The following is a 27,439-nucleotide window of genomic DNA, read 5'->3' as shown; positions in this document are numbered from 1 at the left end:
TTGCTAATACTCGGAGGACCATTGGAGGTATTAACTCTTATAAAATTCCGGATTACATTTCTGTTGATAAGTTACACTAACAAGTAACCATACAAAATAGTGGAAACCTGGGAAAAGATTGAAATGCAGCAGTGAAAGAAATTTACAGGTAACAGGATACAAGCAAGTTTCACCTTCTCCAATGATGGCTTAAAGACTTTGGCAGACCTTCAAAAAGATCGAGGATGCAATTCTCCAAGTCATCTGGGGTGTACTTGATGTACCGGTCCCCAACAGAATCTTTCACAGAACCAAAAAACACCCGGAAAGCTGGGACAACGTTCTTTGAAGTCGAAATTCTTACATCCTCACGAAGCTGAAGATCAGGGATAAGCCAGCCTGTCTGGATCTTATACATTTCCTCAAATGCAGCATTAAAACTCCTACACCTCTCCCTCAGAAGTGTTTTATCAGAGCTTCCATCATTCCTAATCAAAGAAAGAATAGGACTCCACGTGATTCTCTCATAGGTCATTGCATGCTGCCGGAACTGCCCCATTTGCTGTCGGATCCAGCTGTCACCAAAACATGCCCTGATTTTGGAGTTCTTTATCTTCTGAACCATGTAGTGGATATTATTCATCATGTAGATATGCTTTAAGGAGTGGTTTCTGTACAAATTTGACCTGGCAAGCAGATTGGCTTCCAGAATTGATGTAATGGACTGCAAGTGATGAGCCACTGGGCAGGTGAGCACAGATGAAACTTTCTGCAAATCCTCTTCATCAATAACTTGATCTAGATGGTCAATAGTTTTCTCCTCGATAAGAAAGTTGAGGGTATGGCAATACTCTGCTAGAAGCATCAAATAATTCATAACGTACTTGGTGAGTGGTTGGACACCGCCCTTGATAAGAGGAGTTGTTGAAGTTTCTGAAGCGATTTTGTTGCCAAACTCCAGAAAGATTACCTTAGCGGAATCTCCTAGTCTCTTCTCGAGTTCATGGAACTCTGCCCGAACGAAAGAACCTTCTTCCCCTTCTCCAAACAAAGCATCCATATCACGACGAAGATTTGTTATGACTTCATACATATCAAGTAAGCAAAACAGCCGCTCTGGTAGAGGGGGGCCAACAGCCACAGCTTGACCAAAATTCAAAAGGCATAACACGGAAGCTTTAGAAGCTTCGTAAAAGGATGTTGAACTTACAGACCCTAATTCTCCAAGAATTTCATCGAAGAGTCTCTTCACAATGGGGAGATAGAACCCAATGATGTTCTTCATTGCCCATAGCCATTTCTTGATTCTGCGGTTTAAGCAGCTCCACTCCATATTCAGCACGTCCTCGATGCTAAGATATTCCATATGAAGAACGCTCAAGTATTCACTCAATGCATTTTCCCAGAAGGTGACAAAAATCTGGCAAAACTCCTGATAGTAATGTGAAGCAAACATCACATTTGCAATGCATTTAATATGAGGAACCACATCAGGGTGGATTAGATCTACCCGATATTCCTCAGGTTCAGTGCCACTGCTCTCTCTCCTTGATGCCTCCTCTGCTGATTCATTCTCGCTTGAAACTATTGATTCCTCATCCACAACATTCTCTTCACATGAACGGAATGACAAATATTCATGCTCAAAACAGTGCTTATTCTGAGCAAGAATGTTGGCTACTTCTTCCTGTAACCTTTCCATAGCCATCTGCAATATGCTGTGAGCTTTGTTAAGTACTAGCCCTTTCTGTTTCCCTCCTCTGCTTGATACCAAACTTTCTGTCAATTTTCGAACTTCATCTACAGCTTCCAAATATTCTAAACCTTGTTGAGGACCAGAATCCCATATTCTATAGTGATTTGACTGCAAACTCACAATCTTTCTCTGAGCAGACTTGAGCCTTTCCTCAACCTCCCCGAGGCTCTCTGCTTCATCGTCATTAAGTTTGGTCATTTTGGACAAATGAATGTCAAGATCAGCAAGAAGCCTTCTCATGTCACTGTTCACATTCTTACTGGCACTTAAAGCTTTCAGAAGGTGATGAGCGGCAGCAATCATGTGCTGCTCCCCATCAAGGGTTGTGGTTACTGCTTCCTTATCTTCCATTGCCTTTACCAAAACCAAAACGAAAAAGGGTAATGGCAAAAGGACTGAATCGATGGCCTAGACTACTAAATTGCACCAACTGGTGGTATTCAAACTCAATAATCAATTTAATTGCACAATCTCAACCAGTACTGCTAACAATCAGACCTGGTGGTTTACATACCAGATCATCTGGGGTTGATAAGAAAAACTGAGATGGAAGGACATATTCCTTCAGAGATGATGGTAGTCTGTTTCAATGGTGAAGGGGGGCAGAATTTATGGTTAGAAATCCTGAATTTCAGAACCCCTTTCAAGATCCAAGAACAAAGGCTAATCATCAGAAGATATAGAGGACTTATATGTACCCCCTCTCACCCACCCCTCCTGGCAGCAAGTTGAACAATGAAAAAAAAAAATGGGGGGTACAAACTGAGGAGAAAGATAGTGATAGTTTTAAGTGAAAGTGGGTACAGAAAGAAGTAAGAGAAAGATAGCAAAACAGACCCTAAACCAACCTCATGTGATTGATTTCTCTCTTGCTCTCTCTCTCTAAAGTGTTCAGGAGTAGATCATTGATGAAGCTTCTAAGAAAATGAGTCTAGCAAAATTGAGCAGTAGTACTAGTAGTACACTCAAAACCTATGAACCAGGGTACACAAGGCAAAGCAATCATCAATCACAAAAGGCAGAGGCAGGAATCAAACTCAAGAATTCAAGAAAACCCTAATTCTGAGGACTCAAAATTGAAGGAAAAACAGAAAAACCTGAGAAACAGATTGAGTCTCCTCAACTCTCAGGCAGTGCAAGCTGGAAAGCTCAAAATCCGTTCTTGAAGCTTTTACAGAGAAAGATGCTTGACTGAGAATAAAGAAATGAAAACAAACTTGCTAAACCTGGCCAAATACCCACCAAAGCATTATAAAAATCTCAACTTTTTAGTCATAATTTCTACGCGGTTTACTTGGAAAATAAAGAAATCAAGGAAAAGTCCAACAAAATGGAGAACAGAACAGAACCAAGTTGAGAGATTCTGTTTTTTTTTTTTTTTTTTTTTTTTTTTTTTTTTTGGTCTGAGCACATATGTCATCTTATGTTCATTTTAATATTTCAATTTTCAATTCTTTAAATTAAAAAAATACAAATAGACATATATATTTTTTAATTTTTCAATTAATAAACGCATCCAAATTTTGTTCTTCGATATAAGAGCATCCTACGAGTTAAAAAGCTAAGTAGGATACATGAAGGGAGGAAAAAGAAAAAGAAAAAACAAAAAAAGAAAAGTTTAATCTCAAAAAATTAAAGCGTTTTACTTGCTCAGTGGGTGTGTGTAAGTACACAGGCGTGGCATGTGCGGCCAACACACACCTACGGGTTTTTTTTCTTTTTCCTTCAAGCGGTAAGTCTCACAAAAAATCTTAATTTATCGTAATTCAAGTTACTTCAAAAATCAAGCAAAAACCTTTGATGAGCTTGCTCAGAGAGAGAAGTAAGAAATTGACACAATGACATTTTTAAATCTACAACTTTAATAAAAGCGAATATTGTTAGACCCTTAACCGGAACAAAAAAAATGTCGGTACGCCACATGCTCAACAAAATTGTACTTTGCGCTTTCCTAATTGTACAATGCCAACTTAAATTCTTAATATAACCTCATTCTTCTAAATTATACCAAACTTTCACTGTTAAACTTAACAATTCCGTCAAAAGAAATTTAGCGAATTAGAATACAAATCTTAATAGATTCCTAATTTTGAATTAGAATATTGATCTCTTAATTAATATGATTTCCTTGTTTAATCATAATTTTCTTACCTAATATTCTATATTTTACATAATTATTTCGTAATAAAATTAATCAATACACAAATAGAAATTTATTTCTATATTACGATACTTTCTTATTTACTAATTATGTCATCTTCACTATATCAAATATATTTACTTGTCATGTCATTATTACCATCTTTATACAATTGTAGTTTATAATTAGAATATAGAATACAAATCTTAATAGATTCTTAATTTCAAATTAGAATATTGATGACTTAATTAATAGGATTCTATAATACAAATCTTTATAGATTCCTAACTACACCCTTAATCTACCTAGAACAACACTATATTAACTCTTGGTATTCAACAAACACAAAACCTAACTTTTTTTGCAACACAGAGTATTCAAGAGACATTCTACAGGTATGAATATAAATCTCTTATCATTACTACATAATTAATTAATATAATACTTCTTGTTACTCCTTATATTATTTCAATCCCATGATTTTTCAATTTATGTTATGGTTCCCATTATATTATTTCTTTACATTCTTTATGCGCATATTTTCAATGACGGAAGAATATTAGTCATGGCAAATGCACTAAACTTAATTGATATTGACAATACAAATCTTTATAGATTTCTAACTACACCCTTAATCTACCTAGAACAACACTATATTAACCCTTGGTATTCAACAAACACAAAACCTAACTTCTTTTGCAACACACAGTATTCAAGAGACATTCTACAGGTATGAATATAAATCTCCTATCATTACTACATAATTAATTAATATAATACTTCTTGTTACTCCTTATATTATTTCAATCCCATGATTTTTCAATTTATGTTATGGTTCCCATTATATTATTTCTTTACATTCTTTATGCACATATTTTCAATGACGGAAGAATATTAGTCATGGAAAATGCACTAAACTTAATTGATATTGACATACAAACTGTGAGATAAAATTGTAAAGTTTGTGTCATATATTAAGAAAAACGAACCAAGGAATGCTATTAAATCGCCTGAGAAAAAGTATATGCTCATCATCCTCGAGGATGAAACTGTAAGTACATAATACAAAATTTCCCCATTTCATTATTATTATTATTATTATTATTATTATTATTATTATTATTATTATTAAAAGGTTATATCGTGTATTGTTATGAGTACATACTATTATGGACATGAATTTAGTGATGGATTTTTATATGCAGCGTGATTATAATTATTTTTTAAATAATAATAATAATAATAATAATAATAATAATAATAGTAATAATAATAATAATAATTATTATTATTATTATTAGTCATTTATTAATTTATATTTATTAGACATGTATAGTTCTTTATTTACACTCAAATCAAGGTGCTTTCATTCACCACCAACATCATTGTAAATGTTATATCTATATACAGAGAACTCGGGTTTAATCAATAGTGTTTGATAATGACATTGAAATTTATGATAGCACTTTAAAGACCAACGAGAGGTACATAATTTCAAATGTCATTGTCAAACCTGCCCAGACGAACTATAGAGTACTTGACAATAAATACAAGTATACATGAATTTTAAATGCTCGGAGTATTTCGAATTTCTTTATCTTTTATTACAATATATAATCACCAAGACCATTTCTATATCTTTTATTAATTTCGCATTTTTCTCTCTCTCATCATTATATTATGTGAATACTTTAACCAATTAAGAAACACTAATTTATAAATACACATTGGGCATTGATCTAATCGCGCAAAGCGCGTGTCATAACTAGTTTAAAGATAAGGATGAATAGAGAGAAAATAATTGTTAAAGACTTTTTTTTTTATATTTTTTCATGAAAACATACTAGGGGTTTATTAGTGAAAATGAGTTAATACCACTATACTCGGAGGACCTCGGATGGTATTAACTCTAATGAAAATATATTTAATTTTCATACCATGTTAATTATATCTAATTTTAATATCAAACTTTTTGCTTATTATAATAATTATTTCTAATTATACTATTTTTTAAAAAACCTTAGATTTCAATACAAGATCAAGAAATTTTCTATGTGTTATCACTTGGTTGGTATAAGGATCAATTAACAAATTTAGTTGACATGTAAATTATATAATTACATATCTCTTAGATTTAAATACAAGATCAAGAAAGCTACAAGTTTGGCAAAAAAGTTGTGGAAACTTTTCACGTGTTGTCACTTGGTTGCTATAAGGGTTATAGGAAGGTGATACTTAGAGACCGGCCTGTTGATGGCTATTAACAAGATTAAACAATTACAAACGCTAGAGACATGATTGGCCATATATATGTTCCTGCCGTTTGAGAGCTCATTGGTAAATATTAGAATTGTAGGATTAGTCATATCTATTAGGAGGCCAATTCATGTGTCAACTACCTGCTGACATACTGAACTTAGTTATGAGTAAATACGCATTCATGTCTTAGATAATCCTTCAAAAGGTGTTTGATCTTATCTAACGACGGAGTGATACCTTCAAATTTCTGTAGCTTTTATTTGTTCTTAGTATATTAAAAAAATTACAACATCACTTGTCATATAAATCAAGAGACTAATAATTTCTTTTTTAAAAAGGGTTAAATCTTTACACATTATAATTATAATAACTATATCTAAATTATAAACTGTTTTCTACAAAATTTGTGTAAAAGAATTAAAAAAAAAAACTATTAAATCAAGTGTAAAATTAAATATCAGATAAATGTGACTTCAAAATAACTTTCTTTCCTAGTATGAGTTGAGACCAAAAAAAAAAAAAAAAAAATAGTTAAGTCAAATAGTGTAAATGGAAAAGAAACTTCCTTAGGGTAGCTTTGAATTGTTGGGTTTGATTATATTGGTGTCATGTTTGAATAACTCTTACCTATTATTCTAACAATTTTTATATAGAGAGAGTGGAGAGAATCTAGTAGACAAATTAAAAATAAGAGATTTTCTTTCTTAGAGAGGAAAGTCCAAAAATAATAGTTATTACTTATTATAAATTAAACTATGTAATTCATTTATTAATTTTTTTTAAATAAATTCTTATATCATTTATTTGATTTTATTTAATTAATTTAAGATAGAACTGTTTATTACTTGTGAATTTTAATTAAAAACGATTAATCAAATTTTGTCAATTCAGTCGATTAACTGAAAATTTATCGAAATTTACATATCCTAAATAGAACCATATTTATTTATATAACACAAAATCGAAGTCCCTTTCATAAATTTTGGTATACTCTCTCTCTGACTCAGCAGCTGGCCTTGACTGTTGACCAAAATATGTACCGTCTTCACAAATTTCAGCAATCGTTGGATGACATTCTTTTGTTTGTGCTGCACGCCTAAGAAATTTCTTATATATTTTTTTTTATAACACTGTCCACGTCATTTACAAATGACACCCAAGCACGTGACCTACTACGGCCAGGTTATTGGTTAACTTTTTTTTAAAAAAAAAATTTAATATTAATTTGAAATAACTAAATTGTACTCCGTAACTTATAACAGATATTGTAATAGTTATATGTAAAATTGTAATACTATTTAGGGTAAAACAGTTGTTACTAATAACAAATATATTGTAATACTTATAGCTGAAATTGTGATACTTAAAAAATGTAATTCTAATGTAAATATTGTAATATTTATAGAGTTAATTCCAGCAATGGTCTTCCGACTATAGTGATTTTCCAAAATTAGTCCCTGACTTTTAATTTGGACACTTTAGGTCCCTTGACTTTCAATTTCTTTCCAATTGAGGTCCTTTCGTTAGAATACGGTTCATTAGACTTTAAATGAAGGGGTAAACTCGTCATTTCACCTGCCTATGTATTATTCTTCGTATTTCTCCCTTCGTATTTCGCTGTTATACCTTGTAAACATCTCAATAATAGAGGAACGCACACACGAGTAGTCAGCAAATGGGGAACGACGAGGAATATTTTAGGGTTTCGACTAAGATTATCTTCATATATATATCGCGTATACAATGGAGAAATACTAAGAATAATACATAGGCAGCTGAAATGATGAGTTTACCCCTTCATTTAAAATTCAATTAACCGTATTCTGACGAAAGGACCTCAATTGGAAAGAAATTGAAAGTCAAGGGACCTAAAGTGTCCAAATTAAAAGTCAAGGACTAATTTTGGAAAATCAATATAGTCAGAGGACCATTGCTGGAATTAACTCAATATTTATATGTGAAATGATGAAAGAAATTGTAAAATTTAATACCAATTTGAATTAAAAAAAAAACAATTTTTTTTTGAAAAAAAAAAAAACAAATCTTTACTTATTGTAATACTTTAAATGTGAAATTGTGATATTATTTAGGGTAAAAATTGATTGTTACAAATGATAAATATTATAATATTTTTAGTTGAAATTGTAATCTTTACACACCTATTTGTTTATAACCTGACATGTCTCATGGGCAAGAAAATGATACATGAGGCAGTATCACATGAACTTTCCATTACTGTACATGTGATTATTTTCTTATTTTAAATCTCGATCAATTGTTGTACCTATTTGTTTTGCCTGGAAAATTTTTAGGCTTATTTACTTATTACAAATAGGGGTGTAAACGAGCCGAGCTCGAGCATGGGTTGGCTCGAGCTCGAGCTTGATAAGCATAGTTCGGCTCGAGCTCAAAAAATTATGCTCGAGCTCGGCTCAACAATTTTTCGAGCCGCTCTTGCTCGATCTCGAGTTCAGGCTCGATTTTAATCTCGAACTTGATTTATTTGAATTCATATTTTAATTAATAGTAAATATTATTTTATATATCCATACATAAATAATAAAAACTTTAAAAAATTAAACTGTCCAAACTTCAAGATTTAGAGTTTTCCTAGAGTTTTGAGTAATATATATATATATATATATATATATATATATATATATATATATATATATATATATATATATATATATATATATATATATATATATATCTATTTATTTAACACGAGCTTAGAATATTTGAGCTCGAACTCGGCTCGTTTAGTAAACGAGCTGTTCAAATTCAGCTCGAGTTCGATTTTGACCGAGCTCGAGCCGAGCTTTGACCGATCGGATTGCGAACCGCTCGGCTCATTTACACCCCTAATTACAAAGAATGCACTTTTAATAGTCAATAAAAATACTTCTACAAAAATTTATTCCTACTAAATATAAATATACTAAGAGCCAATGTTGATAGGGTTATATCAAGAATAAAAATTATGTTGATGTAATAATGTGTATTTATAACTTGTAGATTTTGATTTTTTTATTGTACAATGATACGATTTTTTAAAGTTACCATCTTTCCTTTTTTACTTTTTTATTTATGTACAAACTTTAAAAACGAAATATTGTGTTAACTTTTTTTTTTTTTTTTTTTTGAAATAAAAGTGTTAGTGTTTTATTTGTGAAGAAAAACCCCAACATATAATTGGCAATATTATTATGGCAAATTAAGATAGGGTTTAGCTTGGTGTCTGTTTGTCCTTAGAGAAGACTGACTGATCAGTACAATCAACAGACGCACTGCTAGATCAAGCCACTGAAGATCTGATAAAGGAAAGTTTTCTAAAAAGCTGGGACGCAATTATGAGTTGACAGTTTTGAAAAGAATATCAGCGGATCAGTGTGAAAGGTATGGACCGAATCTTAAAGATTTCTTTCTTCACAAAAAGTCCTACCATCTACAATCAGAGATATATTTGGAGAGTGTCCAAATCAAAGAAGTATATATATCCTCATTCGTTCAAGAATTAGGGGGGGCCATTGATTGAAGCCGCAACACTCTATACTAAACAAAATACACATCTCTGGTTGTCATGCCTCTTCTCAAGACAATAAGTTCTTAGTGATTATGAAGAAGAGCTCGAGAAGTAACAACGTTGCTTAAACGATAGGACGCCAAGATCACTCAGTTGTGGGAATAATGTGGGACTACGTCATTGAAGCGGACAGAGTTAGCTCTACAATTGAAGGGATTTCATTGGACTTCTGCATGCGTGGCTCTCCTACTTCAACAATCCACTAAATCTTTGTAGACTGGGTACTGACCTTGTGTGGGGCACTTGGGGTGAGATTGTTCTTTTCTCTACCTTTGTACATTGGATTATGAGTTAGTGGATTGGACACCTCGGTGATCGTCCCCCAGATGTAGATACACACTGTATCGAACTGGGTAAACAAACATATGTGTTGATTTAATTTCTGCTTTAGTCTTCCGGTTTTTCATTTTATCTGCTATATTATCTGGATGACTGATCAATTGAGCATCTGAGTCAGTCAGTCCAGTTTTCTGCTTGCTAGAAACTATATCAATATCCATTCACTGAGAATATGCAAAATTACAAAAGAGCTAATTCATTAATCATACGATGAAAGTTTACAAAAAGATCGATCTTATAATCAGACATTGAAACAAATTTTCAATGCCACACGAAATTTGAATCGCTGACTGTTTTTCAAGATTGAAGCTGAATTCGTTTGTTGAACCTAAATATTCTTTGATATTGTTAATGATCTTGCTACCCAAGTCTGACTCTATTGCGGCTCTTCTGTCCATAGACAATATCTCCATTAATTTGAACTACATATCAAGGTTTAGATCTTCTTTGGTGCTCGGGATGAAGCAAACATACTCCAGTATCATATAAATTGTTTCACCTTATGAAAATAGAACTCGCCAAATAAATGAGGGGAAAACTCGCTAAAGACACGAGAGAAAATAACTCGCAAACGAAACGAGATGAAATAACTTTAACAAAACAGCATATGTAAAACAAATCCTAAACACCAAACCACTAACTAATATGTGTGTGTGTGTGTGTAATATTTATTGAACCGCTGAAAAAAGGTAAAGAAACTTGGATCTGGAGCTGGAGATGACGAGGGACGGTGGTGAAGGAGGAAGAAACGTCGGTGAGGGGCCGGAGGAGATGGTGGCGGTGAAAGAGAGGCGGGAAGAGGTGCCGGCAACGGAGGAGAGACCGAAGGACATGTGATTGAGAAACAGTCGGAGTAGGGGAAGAAACGAGAGGAGATCGGCGCAATATTTCCTAACCTTTTAATAACAACAACAATAATTACGATAATGGATATTTTATTTTTATATTATTGCCATAATAATTAAATTAGTATACACAAAATGAAACTCATGTCATTTTTTTAAAAAATAATTATATTCTTTTTGCAACTGTTTTTATCTTTGTGGTAAGAATTAAAATATTATAATATTTACTTATTTTGGTTTGTTTCTAACTTTCTTTCAACTATTAAAAAATTAAAACAATTATTTGTTGACTCTTCATCATAAAAGAATATAAATATCAAACTATAATTATTCTAAAAATACATTGTCTTCTCTTTGCTTAAACTAAACCTTATTTATTGTAGCTCAAATTTTAATTTCGTATTGCAAATCTATATTACTTTAATCAAAATGTACATTTTATTATAAGTTGATCTACTATCTATGAGACAGAATTTCAGTTGATCTACTATCTATGAGACAAAATTTCTCTCTATTTTAATAATTTAAATACAAAAAGTTTCATTATCTAATCAATCTTATATGAAAAAATTAATATTATAAAATATCATTGAGAGTTTACAACATGAATAATGTACATATAACAAAAATTTAAGTCTCAATCATATGCACAAGGAAAAATTATGAATTCGTATGCTATAATTTCATTGCATAACTCTTTAATTACTATTCAACAAAGTTAGTAAGCTTATTATAATCATGTTAATTTTAACAAAAAATAAGTTAAATTTTACTGACTCATCAACATCGCATTAAGAAGACTTAATTTATTTTAATATGAAAATTGTTATAACGTAATTTTTATTCTCAATTATAAATACTTACAGCAATACTCATCTTTACTACTATTTTTATTACAAGTAAAAAAATTTCATTTTAATTATATTGAAAATAATCATTTTTATATTATATTAAATAACTTTGATATTTAAAAATCATACTAAGTAGTTACTTATTTTATTTTTTGTGTTGGACATTAATTTAATCGCGCAATGTGTACATTGTAACTAGTTATTATATAAGATTATTATAAATTGTTAATTATTAGTAATATTATATTGCATCATATTTGATGAGATTTTTATTATTCAAATATTAGTAATATTATTTTCAGTATTATTCGATTAAATGAGACATTTTTTGTGAAGGAGAAAAATCGTTTAGAAGAAGATAATAATATATACTTTTAACTGTTTTTTTTTTTTTTTTTTTTTTTCTATTTTAAGTTTCACTCACTTCCGAGTACAACCGCCCCCCTCCACCCCCCCCCCCCCCCACCCACCCAAAAAAAAAAAATTGCAATCAAGAATTTTCTTCTCTTAAGGCTCCAAGGGCTCCCCACATCCCGATCTGACATAACCTTTGGAGGATGTAAATCACGGTGACTCAACAAACATGGCCAAATGTAAGTGCGCACAAGGAATCTTGTCCCACGGTATAATTCTCATACTGCCGCTGCCGAGGTTCGAATCTTGATATCTTCTCTCAAATACGGCTAACTGAACTAGTAAACTAAGTCCGTGTGGATTGCCATCAAGAATTTTTGAACGTGAATATGATGTAATTTATAGCTGAATGATAATAAACAATTAATCTATTATTATGAGATATAAGGGCATCCTCAATAGTGTGAAGATTTTGAGGGGATTTTACAGGTGTGATTAGGAAATAGAAAATGAGAGGGAGGAAAAAAAAAATTAAAATTTGAAAAAAAAAAAAAATATATATATATATATATATATATATATATATATATATATATATATATATATATATATATATATATATATATATATATATATATATAGAGGAGTGATCACATGTGGCCATGTTGTTAGGTATGGTCATATGGTCAATTATAGACCATTAGATTAGATAGATCTAATGAATCATATTAATCAAGATTTTTTCAGCATTTTCGCGCACATTCTTCTACCCAGCGAACTGTAAGGGTAAACTTGTAATAAAACACCGGAATAAGGAAAATCACATTGTTGTGTGTTTTATTACACTATTGGTGCATGTTGTCAACACTGTTGGTGTATTCTGGAACTCGACCACTATAAATGGCCACTGTAATTACCATAACACGGGAATACACCATTGGTGTGTTTCACTATGGTGTGTTTTATTACACTATTGGTGTATGTTGTCAACACTGTTGGTGTATTCTGGAACCCGCCCGCTATAAATGGTCATTGTAATTACCATAACACCCCCACTTACTAAAACGCGCGAAAATCCTCAGAATTACCACAGCCTTTAGATTAAACTGATTCAACGACACAGATACGACCACACGACCACACCTAATAACATGACCACATATGAGCGTTTTTCTATATATATATATATATATATATATATATATATATATATATATATATATATATATATACACGCCTCGCACCTCACGCACATGAGGCGCATTTTTCGCTTCCATTGTGGGACCCACTACTTCTACAAAATCTCTATTTTTGCATGACCACCGCGCATCTTTCTCTTTCATAATAGGACCCACTACTTCTACAAAATCTTCATTTTTGCAGGATCATCCCACCTTTTCTTTCTCTTCCCTCTCTTTCCTCCACCTCACCCTAAATTCTTAAAATCTGGTTCAAAATCCCCTTATGGGATGCCTAAGGAAAATAAAATATTTTATAGTGTTAATAGACAAATAGTAGATGATGATTGAAAAAGAGAGTTTACATTACATAAAGCTCTCTTAATTTCTTTGCTGAGTGGTACGGCAACACCGACAACTTTAATTTATTGAAGAATAATTAGTCTGATATGACTTTGATTGAGGTCTTTTTTATTTTTGAATATAGTCTTAAGCAGGCAGAAAGCCTTGAAACATAAGAACAAACCAAAATGAAAAAATAATAATAAAAATAAGTCCACTTTTTGAATTTCTTCAGAGGTCGCAATGTTAACAGCCCAGAATATGGAAATATTATATATTTATATTGCTTAAAATATTATTATAAAGAAAATGATAAGCTAGAATGTGAAAATATCAGTGTTGTAAAAATTGACCTAGGTGGCTACTTAAGCGTCCCTAGGCTCAGGCAATTTTAGCCCTAGGCAGCTTTTAGTTGGCTGACTGACTAATCGGCCGACTAGGCACCCTAGGCGCCGACTCGGCCGAGTTGAGCGCCTAACTTGGTCAATTCGGATGCCTAATTCGACTGCGTCGGTGCCTAGCTTGGCCGAGTTGGCACTCAACTCGGCCAAGTGATTTTTTTTGCCTACTCAGCTACTCTGTCCTCTTCTATTTCTCCAGTCATGTACTCAACTAACTATCTAATATATGCAGTTAACTACCGGCCTGACTAGTTTGGGCGACTATAATAGTCTAACAACTCCTAACCCTGTGTGGGAAAAGTGGAGATGATATACTTGAATTACTAAATTATCTAGGCGCCCGACTAACGCTTAGTGCCTTCTACAACATTGGGAAATATGCAAATAGCTATTGTCCAAACCAATGCAATGAATCAAACTCAAAGAGTCAAAATTACAATTGTATAAATGCTCAGTAGTTAATGTAACATTTTATAATGGATCCATATTTTTGCAAGTTTGACAACGGTTCACAAAGGCTAGTCTTGGTTATCTAAAAGGTTGACTGGGCCACATGCGTAATGTGTTGGTGAATAAGTCCAAATTTTAAAATAAATAAATAAATACAGATTTAAATATTAAGAAATAATCCCTTTAATAACAACCGTACAGAAAAATATTAATCCAAGTGATCATTATAACCGCGTTGTAAAAGCAACCATATCAATTTGTAAAATTTCACGGTTTTTTATGAGCCAATAAGGAGAAAGAGGAAACAAAGAGAATAAGGAAAAAAGAAAAAAAAAATCTGACATATTTGACAGGATTAAAAAAAAAAAAAAAAAAAGTAACAGAAGACGCACCAGCGGGCGTGTGCTGGGCGTTGATTGTGCACCCAACATTCACAATTTGCGTATTCTGCTGTCATCTTCCTTTTATTTGGGGTCCATAAAAAACTTAACATAGCAGGAGAAAAATTTAGCCTAAAAATCAATACCCACATCAACAAAAAACCATGTTTGATTTTTTTATCTGACAAAAACTATTGATATGGTTGCACTAAGATTTAAAGCAAAATAATATAAATAATTCTCGTTTTTGGAATAACAAAAATAATGTTTTTTAGTGTTATAAACCATCTACCCACACTGCAAAAGAGAATCTCTATACTATATAGTTCAAACTTTTCAAAAACATGAATTGTATATATACTAGTACAAACCAACATCCTTTTTTCAATGTGGGACAAATGTTTTTTACAAGCCTTTCTAACTTTATTTTTCTAATTTCATAATACACTTTGAAAATTAATTTATAATTCACTCATTATCAATTTTATTACATACAATATATCAATTTCTTTATCTCACTTAGAAGAATCCAAATTAAAAGTGAATTACACATATATTTATACCACAAAATAATAACTTAAAATACTAATTTTATAACAACATGAGCCGTACAAAGCTTCATGAGCCAATGATAGTATAATAAAATTATATAATTAAAAAAAATTGTAAGTATTATATATCTTTGGGCACAGCTAATAAATGATCAAATAAAGATAAGGAAAATTGCATATTACGGAGTATGATATTCTATATCGAAAATAAAACTTTTTATCACTAAGCTTTAACAGCCACAAGCGCTATGTTTATTGGGAAAAAAAAAAAAAAAAAAAAAAGTGCATCATATCGGTATCTTTTACTAAATAAATTTACGCAAATGCAACAAGAATAAAAAAATCAATCAATAAAATGAAACGTGAAAGCTTTACCCTAGCTAATACAGATTTGAGATTTTAAGTTTAAAAGTAATTAAGAAAGGAGGAGCAGTGTAGCTAACATTCAGCCGGAGATTGGCATTTAAATCGTGGGGTCTCTAGTTTACATTTATGAGTAGTCATAAGCAACGACTTTGACTGCCTTATTCCGAGATAGGTTAATTATATATATATATATATATATATATATATATATATATATATATATATATATATATATATATATATATATATAATTACATTCCTATAAAAACAGGGCTTAAAATACAAATATGTGTACATTTCTGGATCATTAAATTTGGAGTATCTACAATTGTGATTAGTTTTTATAATTTTGTGTGTTGCCCGCATGTGTGCACTTTCGTCCATAACGTGTGCACGCCGCCTCAAATACTGTGGATTCACAAATGCATACTACATTGAATGTGTGCATTGTCGTCCACGGATATGTGCACACCCGCATTTAGACATGTACACGGTAGAAACCCCAGTGTTGCTGATCACACCTAACAATAATTATTTCATTTACTACATGATTCTTAGATCAATCTCAGCCGCCCAAATCCCCTAATCCTATAGTCTCATTTAGCCCAAGAGTGTTTGCATGTGAATGCAAACCTATATACAACACGATCAACATAATGGACCTGAATACAAATGAAAAGTGTTAGTAGCATAACATGCTATCTATTACATTTTTCATAAGTTAAATATGTATTAAAACTTACAATAAAAATAAATAAAAGATGACCGGAAAAATATTCAGTTTCTGCTCGCCGCCAATCCAATGTCGTATCAATCAACGTGCGCAGAACAGATGAACACCAATTCAAACGACGAATGTTGGACATTTCGTTCAAATAATGTAACAACTGTGCCCCAACATATCCATTTTGTGGGCTGTCTATGAACATAGAAGAGACCAACACTACAAAATGGCGTTCGAACCAGTGACCATCTGTGCATTGCATCATTGCAGCAATTAATTCAGGATACCTTACTTTTTGCCCCTCCTTTATATTAATTTTCTCATTCCATTATGTGTATAAAGTAAAACTGTCAACCCTTTGCTTCAATGTTATCTCAAATGTTCCTGGGTGACCACATCTATAATGAAAAATTGAAAATATTTCTCCAAATTCATAGTACTCATTACCCGAATTCGACGAAGAATAATAGGAATTAACCATATCTATGTAGAGTGGAGTAGATGGAGAATGGCGCCTAGTGCTTCTCTTCCTTCTCTTATTTCTTATCTTCCTTCTTTTCTTTATTCTCTTCAATTCCTTCTTCATCCGTTTCTTCTCTGATTAGGGTCGAGCAAATTGGAATACCTTTTATAAATTTCCCATTTTGCATAATTTAGGAAAGACAAAATTTCCCTTATGATTACTGCCTTAATAAGTCAATTACGATTTTTTAGCGATTTTTAACCGACAATTTGACTAGAGGGACTGAAATTGATAAAAAAATATTAAATATTTGTGGTGTCAACTTGACAATTTTGAAACTCATAGATACAATTAAAAATATCATAATAATTATAGGATATTTAAAAATGGTACGTTATTTAAAAACCTTCTTTAATTTATAATTTGGATTTCTTTACGTGACAGTATGCCACTACCTGGTTAATTCTTTTACTGTTTTTTTTTTTTTTAATTTAACTAGTATTTTCACCCGTGCGTTGCACGGAATAAATTTGTTATAATATTTTAAATATATTTAAATCGATATACAATTGTATAAATTATAACATCGAATCTATATATAATACAATTGAAGGATTGAGTTGGAACAATTATGTTTTTTGATGTTATCATTGATTGAATTCGAACAAATAACTGCCGAATTAATAGCTAATGTCTTTTTTTTTTTTTGAAAGCTACTGGCTCTATTACATTGTAGTATCTGTTCATATACTTTCTCAATCTACTGAAACACAAAGAACCAATAACGCCTCCACTGAGGCTTGAACTCATAATCTTCCAAATGGAAGTCCAACCCGGGTACCATTAGACCACATAGTCCTGGTTAATAGCTAATGTCTAGATGTACGCAATTATGTTTTTCGATGTTTTCATTTTGGGGGAAAAAAATAATACATAATATCATCGATTGTATTTACACATTATTGAAAATCTCTCTGTAAACAACATTGGTAGTCGCAACACAATCATGTCCATCATTGTCTAAAGCTAACACTTTCAGGCCGTCAGGATGGGTGACTCGGGAGAAAGCCACGTACAATTGTCCGTGATTAAAGACCGGGTTTTTAAGCAATAACCCAACATGAGTTAGTGTTTGGCCTTGACTTTTGTTGATAGTCATGGCATATGCAAGCATCAACGGGAATTGTTTACGCTGGAACTTGAAAGGCAATCTTGTATCAGAAGGAGTGAGGGACATTCGAGCGATAAGAACTTTGGTTCCTTGATGTGTCCCATTAACTATTCTTGCTTCAACAATGTGATCTGCCAATCTTGTGATGATGAGCCGTGTCCCGTTACAAAGACCCAGAGAATGGTCTATGTTCCGCAATAACATAACAGGTGCACCGACCTTTAATGTCAATGAATGATTAGGAACACCTGACAATCTCAAACTATTTAAGAATTCAGGAGTGTGTACTTCTGATAGATTTTCACCGTCTGATTCTGCCTTACACAAATAGTCACAACTTAAATATGTTCGACCTTCTGCAGTGTTCATGTCACACATGTACTGATTAATTTGATCAACGACATCTAAAGTCGGTGAGAGGATCGCTCGGCCTTCTAGGTGCGACTCATCAAGTATGTCATATCTCGCGCTTGGGAAGGTGCTTTCCACTATAGTTGCTATGGGATCGGGTCCACACTTCAATAGAAACCGTGTTGGAATATCGATCTCTGATAAACCGTCGTTTTCAACTCCTGTAATCCCATCCCCGATGTCTGTAATCCATTTTGAAAACCAATCAACCATCTGTCTATCTTCATATGAAGCTAAGCTCCGTAGTCTCAAGTTCTTCATGAGCCTCAATACCTTGCAATTTGTCCAGAGGTATGAAGAATTAATTGTTGCTCCGACAACTACTGGTCTTGTTGCTTTCGGAATAACTGGAAGAATTTGTCTAAAATCACCGCCCAAAACTACTGTCTTTCCACCAAATGTCTTTTCAGCACTACCCGGTATGGCAAACCTCAATAGATCCCTCATGGTTTTGTCCAAAGCTTCAAAACAGTGTTTGTGCGTCATCGGTGCTTCATCCCATATTATCAATTTGCTCCTTATTATAAGCTCAGCAAGGTCACTGCCTTGCGATATATTGCATGTGGAATCTTCATTCAATGAAAGTGGTATAGCAAATCTGGAATGCGCTGTCCTGCCTCCTGGCAAAAGCAAATATGCTATTCCACCTGAAGCAACGTTGAGAACAATATCTCCACGGCTCCTTATCTTTGAGGATAACGTTCTCCACAAAAATGTCTTGCCTGTTCCTCCGTAACCATACACAAAGAACAATCCACCTCCATTAGAATCAATATCATTCATCACAGAGTCATAAACATTCTTTTGCTCGTCCGTCAATTTTGTTACCAACGTTTCATGCTTTGTTTTCAACAATTCCTTGTCATACGCCAACTCTTCGGCTATCAACATATTTTCTATCAAACCCATGTTACTTTCGTCTGGAATTGGCATTTCTGGAAAGTCCCTAAGGCTCTTCCCCCACGAAGATAACAAATTCTCCAACTCCACCAGAGCGAACTGTTTCTTATCCGAATCCGATAACATCAACTCTTCATCGTCCAAAAAAAAAAAACAAAATAAAAATCAACAAATGCGTTTATTTATAAATAATGATGAGCAAATAACAAAGTTGAATAAATAGATTGGAGGCCAACAATATATATTAGTTACCGCACACTAATCTATACTAATATGAATATGAATATTAATTAATTGGTAAAAAAATGTAATAAAGCTTAATTGTTAACAAAATTTTATATGAAAATTAACTAATTAGAGAATTGAAAAAAAAATTATTTAATTAATGATATGGAAAAAGAATTTCGTTGGGATTTTAATGAATTGAAAAAAGAATTAGTTAATTAATGATACGGAAAATTCCAACAAAATTCTAATATATTCTAATATATTAGTTAATTTTCATATAGAATTGTAGTCAATATATACTGTAAATAAATTTTGTAATACAAATGTGATTCTAATATATTATTACTTACCGTACACTAATCTATACTAATATTAATATTAATTAATTGGTAAAAAATTAATAAAACTTAATTGGTAACAAAATTTTATATGGAAATTAAATAATATCTAATGAATTGGAAAAAGAATTTCGTTGAAATATCATTTTCCCCTTTTAAGTACATATTGACTTAAATTTGTGGTATCAATTCATTAGATATTCATATTAGTATATATTAACTAATATATTACAAAATTCAACCAAAAAAAAAAGGAACAAAAAAGAACAACTTAGTTATTTATAAATAATGAAAAACAAATAACAAAGTCGAATAAATAGATTGGAGCTCGATATACCTGGATTCTGCATGACACGACGTCGCTGAACCTGTGCATCCTCGGCAAGAAATTCCCAAACGGCATTCCAAACTACTTCTGGCTTACTGAGTGAATTTGAAGTGAGAAGCGTAGCAAATAACCTTCGCAAAGCATACGCGGATGCCCAGTAACTCGAATCAGTAATGCCGTCAATGTACTCCTTGTCATCATCTAATAATCCATATTCATAACACGCATCTCTAAACGAATTATGAATGACCCCTGCAACAGTGCGAATATCCTTATGGCTAAAAGGTCCACGTACCAAATTTAAAAGACATCTAAGATAATATAATTCTCCACACCCTGGCGGAACATAGAACAATCGTCCTATGGAGTAGCCTTTTTTCCTTGGATGCCATTCACGCAGATCTTGTTTCCAAACAAATTTACTGGGGAACTCCGCATAAGTGAGTGACCGGGCCTCTTCATATTTTTTGTTCGCCTCAAACCAAGCTTTGAACTGACTCTGCTTAGCCGTTTGGTTCTCCACAATCTCATTCAAGGGCTGATCTTCAGCATATATAACATTCTGCTGGTGCTCTAAGTGAAAATTTAACCTCTCCACAGGTGGGGTTCGATAATGTATCAAATATCCAAATAGTCTCCACGTGGCTTCACATGCTGATATATACCGACAATCGTAGTACATCTTAATCTCATCGACCACATCACCATTGACAGTATTTGCTGAACTACTCATGAATCCTGCCGTCACCCTATCATTTCCTTTGTTCACATATTTGAATAAATATTTAATAGACCTGGACTGGTTGCACCATTCAACATTAATATGTGCGCGATATTTTAGGAGCAGATGTTTATTATGCGCGACGACGTAACGGTTATCAAGTTCGATTCCATTCTTTCTGATTGTACGCCCATTGTCACACCTTCTATAGATCGGGTAACCATCTTTATCCAAATTTGTATGAGCAACATGTTTTTTTGGGAAATACTTTGAACATTTACCATTTACCATGCGCGGCGAATTCTTCCGGACTTTTCCGCAGGGTCCATGCAACATGAATTCGCTAACTGCGTCATGGTATTCAGCATCAGCATCTGGGTCTGGTATTTCAGCTGAGATCAGGGCATCAATCTCGTTCGCAGAATTTGCCCTATTCATTCTTTTAGCAAATAGCAAGATATGCGTGTGAGGGAGTCCTCTTTTTTGAAATTCAATCGTGTAGATAACTGCAAAAAGAATCCAACAATGAACAATTCAAGTTTATAAAGGGAAATTAGAGTTGATGATAGCAAATTCAAATATGTATGATTTTCAAATACCTCCACATATCTCGCCAAACACTTTGTTTGTTTTGATGTCTTCAATCATCGCATCAAGCTTCATCTTAAACACGCGACAAACGATGTCAGGTCTATCCCCTGCTTTAAGGCCACGGTGTGAAACATACGCTCAATCTCAGGCCACTTTGGGTTGCTGGTGAATGTAATGAATATGTGTGGATAACCGATGTGTTTGCATATTGCCATTGCATCTTGATAATTCTGAATCATATACCTAGCTCCACCTGTGAATGTTGATGGGAGTATAATTCTTTTACCTCGAGCTGTGGGGTCTAATTCTCCTCTTGTCAACGCATCACTCAACCCCTGATAAGCTTCACATCTCAATGACTTCTGATGAGTTCTAATGTATACCAAGCGTGCATATTCGATCATTGTATATGCATCAACCAAGAATTGTTGGAATAACCTCCTAGAATACAACAATGTATGCTTCTCATTCACTTTCTCATGTATATAAAATGAGAAATACTCTTTGGGGCTAATTCTTATCCTGCCACCAGGATGATGTTCGCGCCATGCATCAGAGAATATAATATCTTCGCGATAACCATCTTCGTCGTAGGGGAACAACAAAGGGTACTGTAACGGCAGATATGCAAGGTTCAATCGATTTATTCTCTTCAATTGCCCAGTCCTGGTCTCAATCAATATGTCTAAATCACTCATTAATGGGTCTAGATCCCCGACAATAAGTGCAGCTACCTCATGAGCAGTAGGTAAATTGTAGGTCCTTCCATCTTTGCTCCGCTTGCCTATTAAATTCATCTTAACCTCAACAACTGGGTTAGATTGGATCTCAGTTCTTGCCATTCTGAAACAGTTGACCAAGACATTATTTTGGTCTAGCATATTCTTTAATTCGACAACAATCTCTTCATTGATATCCCTTGAGTTACTATCCTCTCTATATAGGAAAAATAATGGGAATAGATAAATAATAGTTGAATATCTAGGTGGAATGCAAACATAAGAGAGTATGTATTTGTTATTTACCTGACAGAATTGATGCGATTGTTAATCTCATTATCTATGTCGTAAATATATAGTTGCGCAAATTTTGGGATCGACCCTTCTGTTGGAACCAAGCTTCCAATCAAGTGATAATTTTGACCACTAATCTTAAACACTGGAGGAACATTACCGGTGTTGAGGGACCTATCGACTTTACCGCCCAGAGACGTGAAGCAAAACATGTTGTTATACCTTCGAATATTATCGAGGAAGTGTCTACTCCGTTCAGTATCATCAAAGTAAAGGCTCTCGAGCACACGAGGAGGATCCTTCATGCGAGGTAATTGGATTTTGCCCTCATAGCAACACTTTGTGTATTTTGGCAATGTGCGTGATACATTTTGATTTGAGCACTCTTTCCACCAAAATAAAGCCCCACAATAATTACACGAATGAGCCGCATCTCCAAGGTCAAAATAATGATCTGGTAACGTAAACAACTTATAATTAACAAACATTATTTATATTGTGAAAAAATGAACAGAACAAACGTTTGTATTTAGAGCAAAGAAAACTGACCATATCTATTATTTTGAGTCTCAACCTGTTCGAAATCCATGTTTAAATTCCTCTCATTTGTTCATGACGATGACCTACTGGAATTTCTTATAATTGACCGCGAAACACGATTACGCCCACTGTGCGCTTCTCTTTGCACTTTAATAAAATACAATTAATTGTTAAAAGTAATTTTAAGTAATTGAAAAAATTGTAAATACACATTGGGAATAACAAAAGGCAAAATGCATGAACAGTGAAGTATAAAGTACCGTTCGTAACATCAGCTAATGGATGGCATGATAGAGACGCTGAAGTTGGCATATTTAGCATATTCAATGAATGTTCATTGGACGGTGAAAACATGGTACACATATTAACTGCAATTTGTTTTATTCAAACATATATAACATCACATTAATGGTATAGAATTTGTTTTTATTCAAGCATATATAACAACACACTTATCATATACAACAAATGAAGAAATAAATAATGAACAAATAAAGAAAATTCTTACAATTTGTGACGACAGTGGAAGGTGTGAATGGTTCAATTGTACTGTTCAAATCATATAAACTTGGGTTGCTAGCAACTGCAATTTTTTGCAAAACAAATAATGGCATCAAATAAAGACAAAATAATATTAATACGTAAAAGTATTTAAAATTATTGAATATATAAAATAAGATTAAAATATTGCTTTAGTCGAGATGAGACATAGAATAATTTGAATATAACATATACCGTTTGTGATTGTATTTAATGATGTTGCTCCAGTTTCCACATTATTCTCTTTGAATGGACTTTGACGAACATTAACTGCAACAATTTAACCGAACAAATAAATCAAAATTTGCATATAATTTAACCTATTATGTTATATTATATTTTTGAATAGTAGTACCTTGGTTGAGTATATTAATAGGTGTTGATGGAGAGCAAACCGTAAATCCACCAAACAATGCTTCATTACCAGCTACTGCGATTATTTATATTCAGGAAGAAAAATTTATGACTGCATTTTATACAGAAGAAAATAAACGTGTAGACTATTAGAAAAATAAATTTGCTCACCATTAAATCTCGGATGAATTGGATTAAATGGTGAAGAACCAACAGTTGTTTGTATTACCGCCTCATTTTCTAAATAAAAAAAAAAAACAAACAAACAAAAACGATCACGACTAAAAAACACTCATTTTTCATTATTTAATAAAAATTACTAACCAAAAATTCTCTCTTTAACTATTTAATTATAATTACTAAGACTTTTTCAAAAAAAAAAATTAAAATTACTAAGACTATCTCACGCCGATTACAACACGTGGCTGTAATCGGCGTCACTGGGATTTTAGGCAACAGCCTCGCCGAGTTCCTCCCTCTCGCACACCGGCCACCGTCACAGCACACCGGCCAGTGGCCACCGCTACCACCCACCAGACCTGATGAACGGACAAAGAATCAACCAGGGTGCAAATTCTCTCTTTCTCACAGTAAGTTTTTCAGCCTCTTTTAACTATTTGGTGACATTAATCCATTCGTTTTTCATCTTCTTTTTTTTTGACGTATTCCATTCCGAATTCGTTTTTCAACCCTTTGCTTCAATGTGATCTCAAATGTTCCTGGGTGACCACATCTACAATGAAAAATTGAAAATATTTCTCCAAATTCATAGTACTCATTACCCGAATTCGACGAAGAATAATAGGAATTAACCATATCTAGGTCGAGTGGAGTAGATGGAGAATGGCGCCTAGTGCTTCTCTTCCTTCTCTTATTTCTTATCTTCCTTCTTTTCTTTATTCTCTTCAATTCCTTCTTCATCCGTTTCTTCTCTGATTAGGGTCGAGCAAATTGGAATACCTTTTATAAATTTCCCATTTTGCATAATTTAGGAAAGACAAAATTTCCCTTATGATTACTGCCTTAATAAGTCAATTACGATTTTTTAGCGATTTTTAATCGACAATTTGACTAGAGGGACTGAAATTGATAAAAAAAATATTAAATATTTGTGGTGTCAACTTGACAATTTTGAAACTCATAGATACAATAAAAAATATCATAATAATTATAGGATATTTCAAAATGGTACATTATTTAAAAACCTTCTTTAATTTATAATTTGGATTTCTTTACGTGACAGTATGCCACTACCTGGTTAATTCTTTTACTGTTTTTTTTTTTAATTTAATTTAATTATTATATTAAAATTTTAATTCATGGTAACGTCTATTTAATAAACCAGTATTTGTCTCGTGCGATGCACAAGAAATATGTTATATAAATATACTCTATATGAGGTTTATTCATATATAAAAAATTTGTTATTTAATAATTATGTGTGAATTGCTATGATAAAATTATGAACATAAATATATTTACAATTAAAATAAGAATTGATATTTAAGGTGTGTGATTCCTACAAATCTTAAACTATATTAAAAATTTAATACATAGTATTTAATATTACAAATTTTTAAGAACTTAGTAAACTACAATAATAATTGAATTACAATTTTCAGAGTCACCACGGATCAAAATTTTTAGACCTTTGAGATTTCTAACTCTAGATGTAACACAGCGAAGGTGAGGGAGGTTCTGTGTCGTGTTATAAACACTACCTTAAAAGCATTTACGACTAGGGATTGAATCGCATGATTTCGACGGGTAGTACAGAACTGCAAGATTAAACCTGCAAAGCTCAGGATACTGAGGTGTTTCGAAAGGCAGAATAAATGCAGTGTTCTCAAAAGCTCTGTGTTCAGGAATGGAGGTGAGGACGATTTATATATTGTGTATATAACCGTCCACCTCTACCACAAAAATAGGGTGGAAAATTAATACTGGGAGTAAAACATTAACCACACCGCGTGACGTGACATGCCGAGCCGGATGGGCGGCAATGGCGGTGCACGCGTGGTTTCTCCTTATTTTTCTCCATAACACTTCAAACCTTTAATAAAGAGTTGAAGTATTTAAGGGAGGAAACAAGAGGTTGCGAAACCAATGTGGGACAACATAGATAAGGACAAATCTCCTTTTCCATTAAATGCTCTCAACAATCCCCCACACATTTAAAGGAACAAGGCTGAATCGAGTAGTACCTGAGCACGTGTAGAAGCTGATTTTTCATGCCAATGTGTAAAACTTGAACTGTCATATAGTGACATTAAGTAATTCGCTATCCGGGAGTGGATTAGATCTTGAACTCACCGATTAGATAAATTTTGAACTTAAATGCACTAAATAGCTCCAGCGTTCACACATTCTGTGTGGTCATACTCATGACCTATAATTATTCCCTGTTTGGTCTACCTTTGTAAACCTTTAACTCCACCAAGTCTACCTCAGCGTAGACCACCCAATTAGGCTACAGAGTGTGCACTGTTCGTACAGTCTTTTATAAGTCTTTCCGTGACTTTGTTTGCCCACTGTCGTGGTTTTCCATCACGAATTTCTTACCTCGTTGGGTTCTAGACCCATTTCCCTTGATGTATCAAGGATGTCCTTTCTATTTAGGCCCTTTGTGAAAGGATCTGCAATATTCCTTTCAGATCTCACAAACTCCATTGTGATCACCCCATTTAATATCAAACTGTCGTACAGACTCATGTCTGACTCTTATGTGTCTCCGTATTCCATTGTAGACACTATTTTGCACAACACAAATGGCAGTTTGTGAATCACAATGTATGGGTAGTTATGTACAACAGATGCTGGGTACCCCCACAACGGTACGTCTGCCAAAAGGCTTCTTAGCCACTCGTCCTCCTGACTTGCCAAATCTAGCGCTATGAACTCTGCTTCCATAGTCGATCTGGAAATGCATGATTGTTTGGTTGACTTCCAGGATATAGCCGCTCCACACATTATGAACACATATCCACTAGTTGATCTTACATCCTCACTGTCATTTACCCAATTTGCATCGCAATATCCTTCAAGCACAACTTGGTGTCCTTTATAGCTAAGACCACAGTCTATCGTGCCTCTGAGGTATCGAAGTACCCTTCTTAGTGCATCCCAATGCGGGATACTCGGGTTGTATGTGTAGCGGCTGAGTTTGTTTACAGCGAATGCAAGATCTGGTCTAGTATAGTTCATTAAAAACATTAGACTCCCTATTATCTTTGAATATTCTTCTTGAGACACACTTGCCTCTACGTTCTTTGTTAATTTGACACTCGGGTCATAAGGAATTTTTGCCCGAGTTACATCATAACTCTCGAACTTCTTTAGA

The 27,439-nt window shown here is 33.2% G+C and overlaps 3 protein-coding genes across 3 annotated transcripts; all 3 read right to left on the bottom strand.

The window, feature by feature from the left end:
* Window positions 1-26: 26 nt before the first annotated feature.
* LOC109193578 (exocyst complex component EXO70A1-like) lies at window positions 27-3,039 on the bottom strand. Its single transcript, XM_019344452.1, has one exon. The coding sequence runs from the start codon at window positions 2,084-2,086 to the stop codon at window positions 170-172; it is 1,917 nt and encodes a 638-aa protein (XP_019199997.1). The 5' UTR covers window positions 2,087-3,039; the 3' UTR covers window positions 27-169.
* On the bottom strand, window positions 2,208-21,724 carry LOC109193512. The gene is made up of 5 exons (XM_019344353.1): window positions 21,661-21,724; window positions 20,350-21,567; window positions 18,665-19,577; window positions 2,825-2,926; window positions 2,208-2,316 (listed from the first exon to the last, which is right to left on the bottom strand). Exons 1-5 carry the CDS (start codon window positions 21,722-21,724, stop codon window positions 2,208-2,210), a joined length of 2,406 nt encoding a protein of 801 aa, XP_019199898.1.
* LOC109193510 lies at window positions 21,721-26,811 on the bottom strand. Its single transcript, XM_019344352.1, has 7 exons — window positions 26,662-26,811; window positions 24,587-24,638; window positions 24,101-24,175; window positions 23,941-24,015; window positions 23,714-23,788; window positions 22,678-23,119; window positions 21,721-22,588 (listed from the first exon to the last, which is right to left on the bottom strand). The coding sequence occupies exons 1-7, from the start codon at window positions 26,809-26,811 to the stop codon at window positions 21,721-21,723; spliced, it is 1,737 nt and encodes a 578-aa protein (XP_019199897.1).
* Window positions 26,812-27,439: the final 628 nt, after the last annotated feature.

This window comes from Ipomoea nil, unplaced genomic scaffold (assembly GCF_001879475.1).
Source record: "Ipomoea nil cultivar Tokyo-kokei standard unplaced genomic scaffold, Asagao_1.1 scaffold1895, whole genome shotgun sequence".
Taxonomy (NCBI): Eukaryota; Viridiplantae; Streptophyta; class Magnoliopsida; order Solanales; family Convolvulaceae; genus Ipomoea; species Ipomoea nil.
This window is presented reverse-complemented; position numbering and strand designations above follow the sequence as displayed.

Coding starts and splice junctions, on each gene's coding strand:
- LOC109193578 (XM_019344452.1), bottom strand. CDS start 2,086: ATGGAAGATAAGGAAGCAGTAACCACAACCCTTGATGGGGAGCAGCAC.
- LOC109193510 (XM_019344352.1), bottom strand. CDS start 26,811: ATGAGTCTGTACGACAGTTTGATATTAAATGGGGTGATCACAATGGAG. Junction 24,176..24,586: donor GTGTGCTGTGACGGTGGCCG/GTGTGCGAGAGG, acceptor AAATAATCGCAG/TAGCTGGTAATGAAGCATTG. Junction 23,120..23,713: donor TTCCACTGTCGTCACAAATT/GTAAGAATTTTC, acceptor TTACGTTACCAG/ATCATTATTTTGACCTTGGA.
- LOC109193512 (XM_019344353.1), bottom strand. CDS start 21,724: ATGAAGCTTGATGCGATGATTGAAGACATCAAAACAAACAAAGTGTTT. Junction 21,568..21,660: donor GTTTGGCGAGATATGTGGAG/GTATTTGAAAAT, acceptor TTCTTTTTGCAG/TTATCTACACGATTGAATTT. Junction 19,578..20,349: donor TCGTGTCATGCAGAATCCAG/GTATATCGAGCT, acceptor TGGACGATGAAG/AGTTGATGTTATCGGATTCG.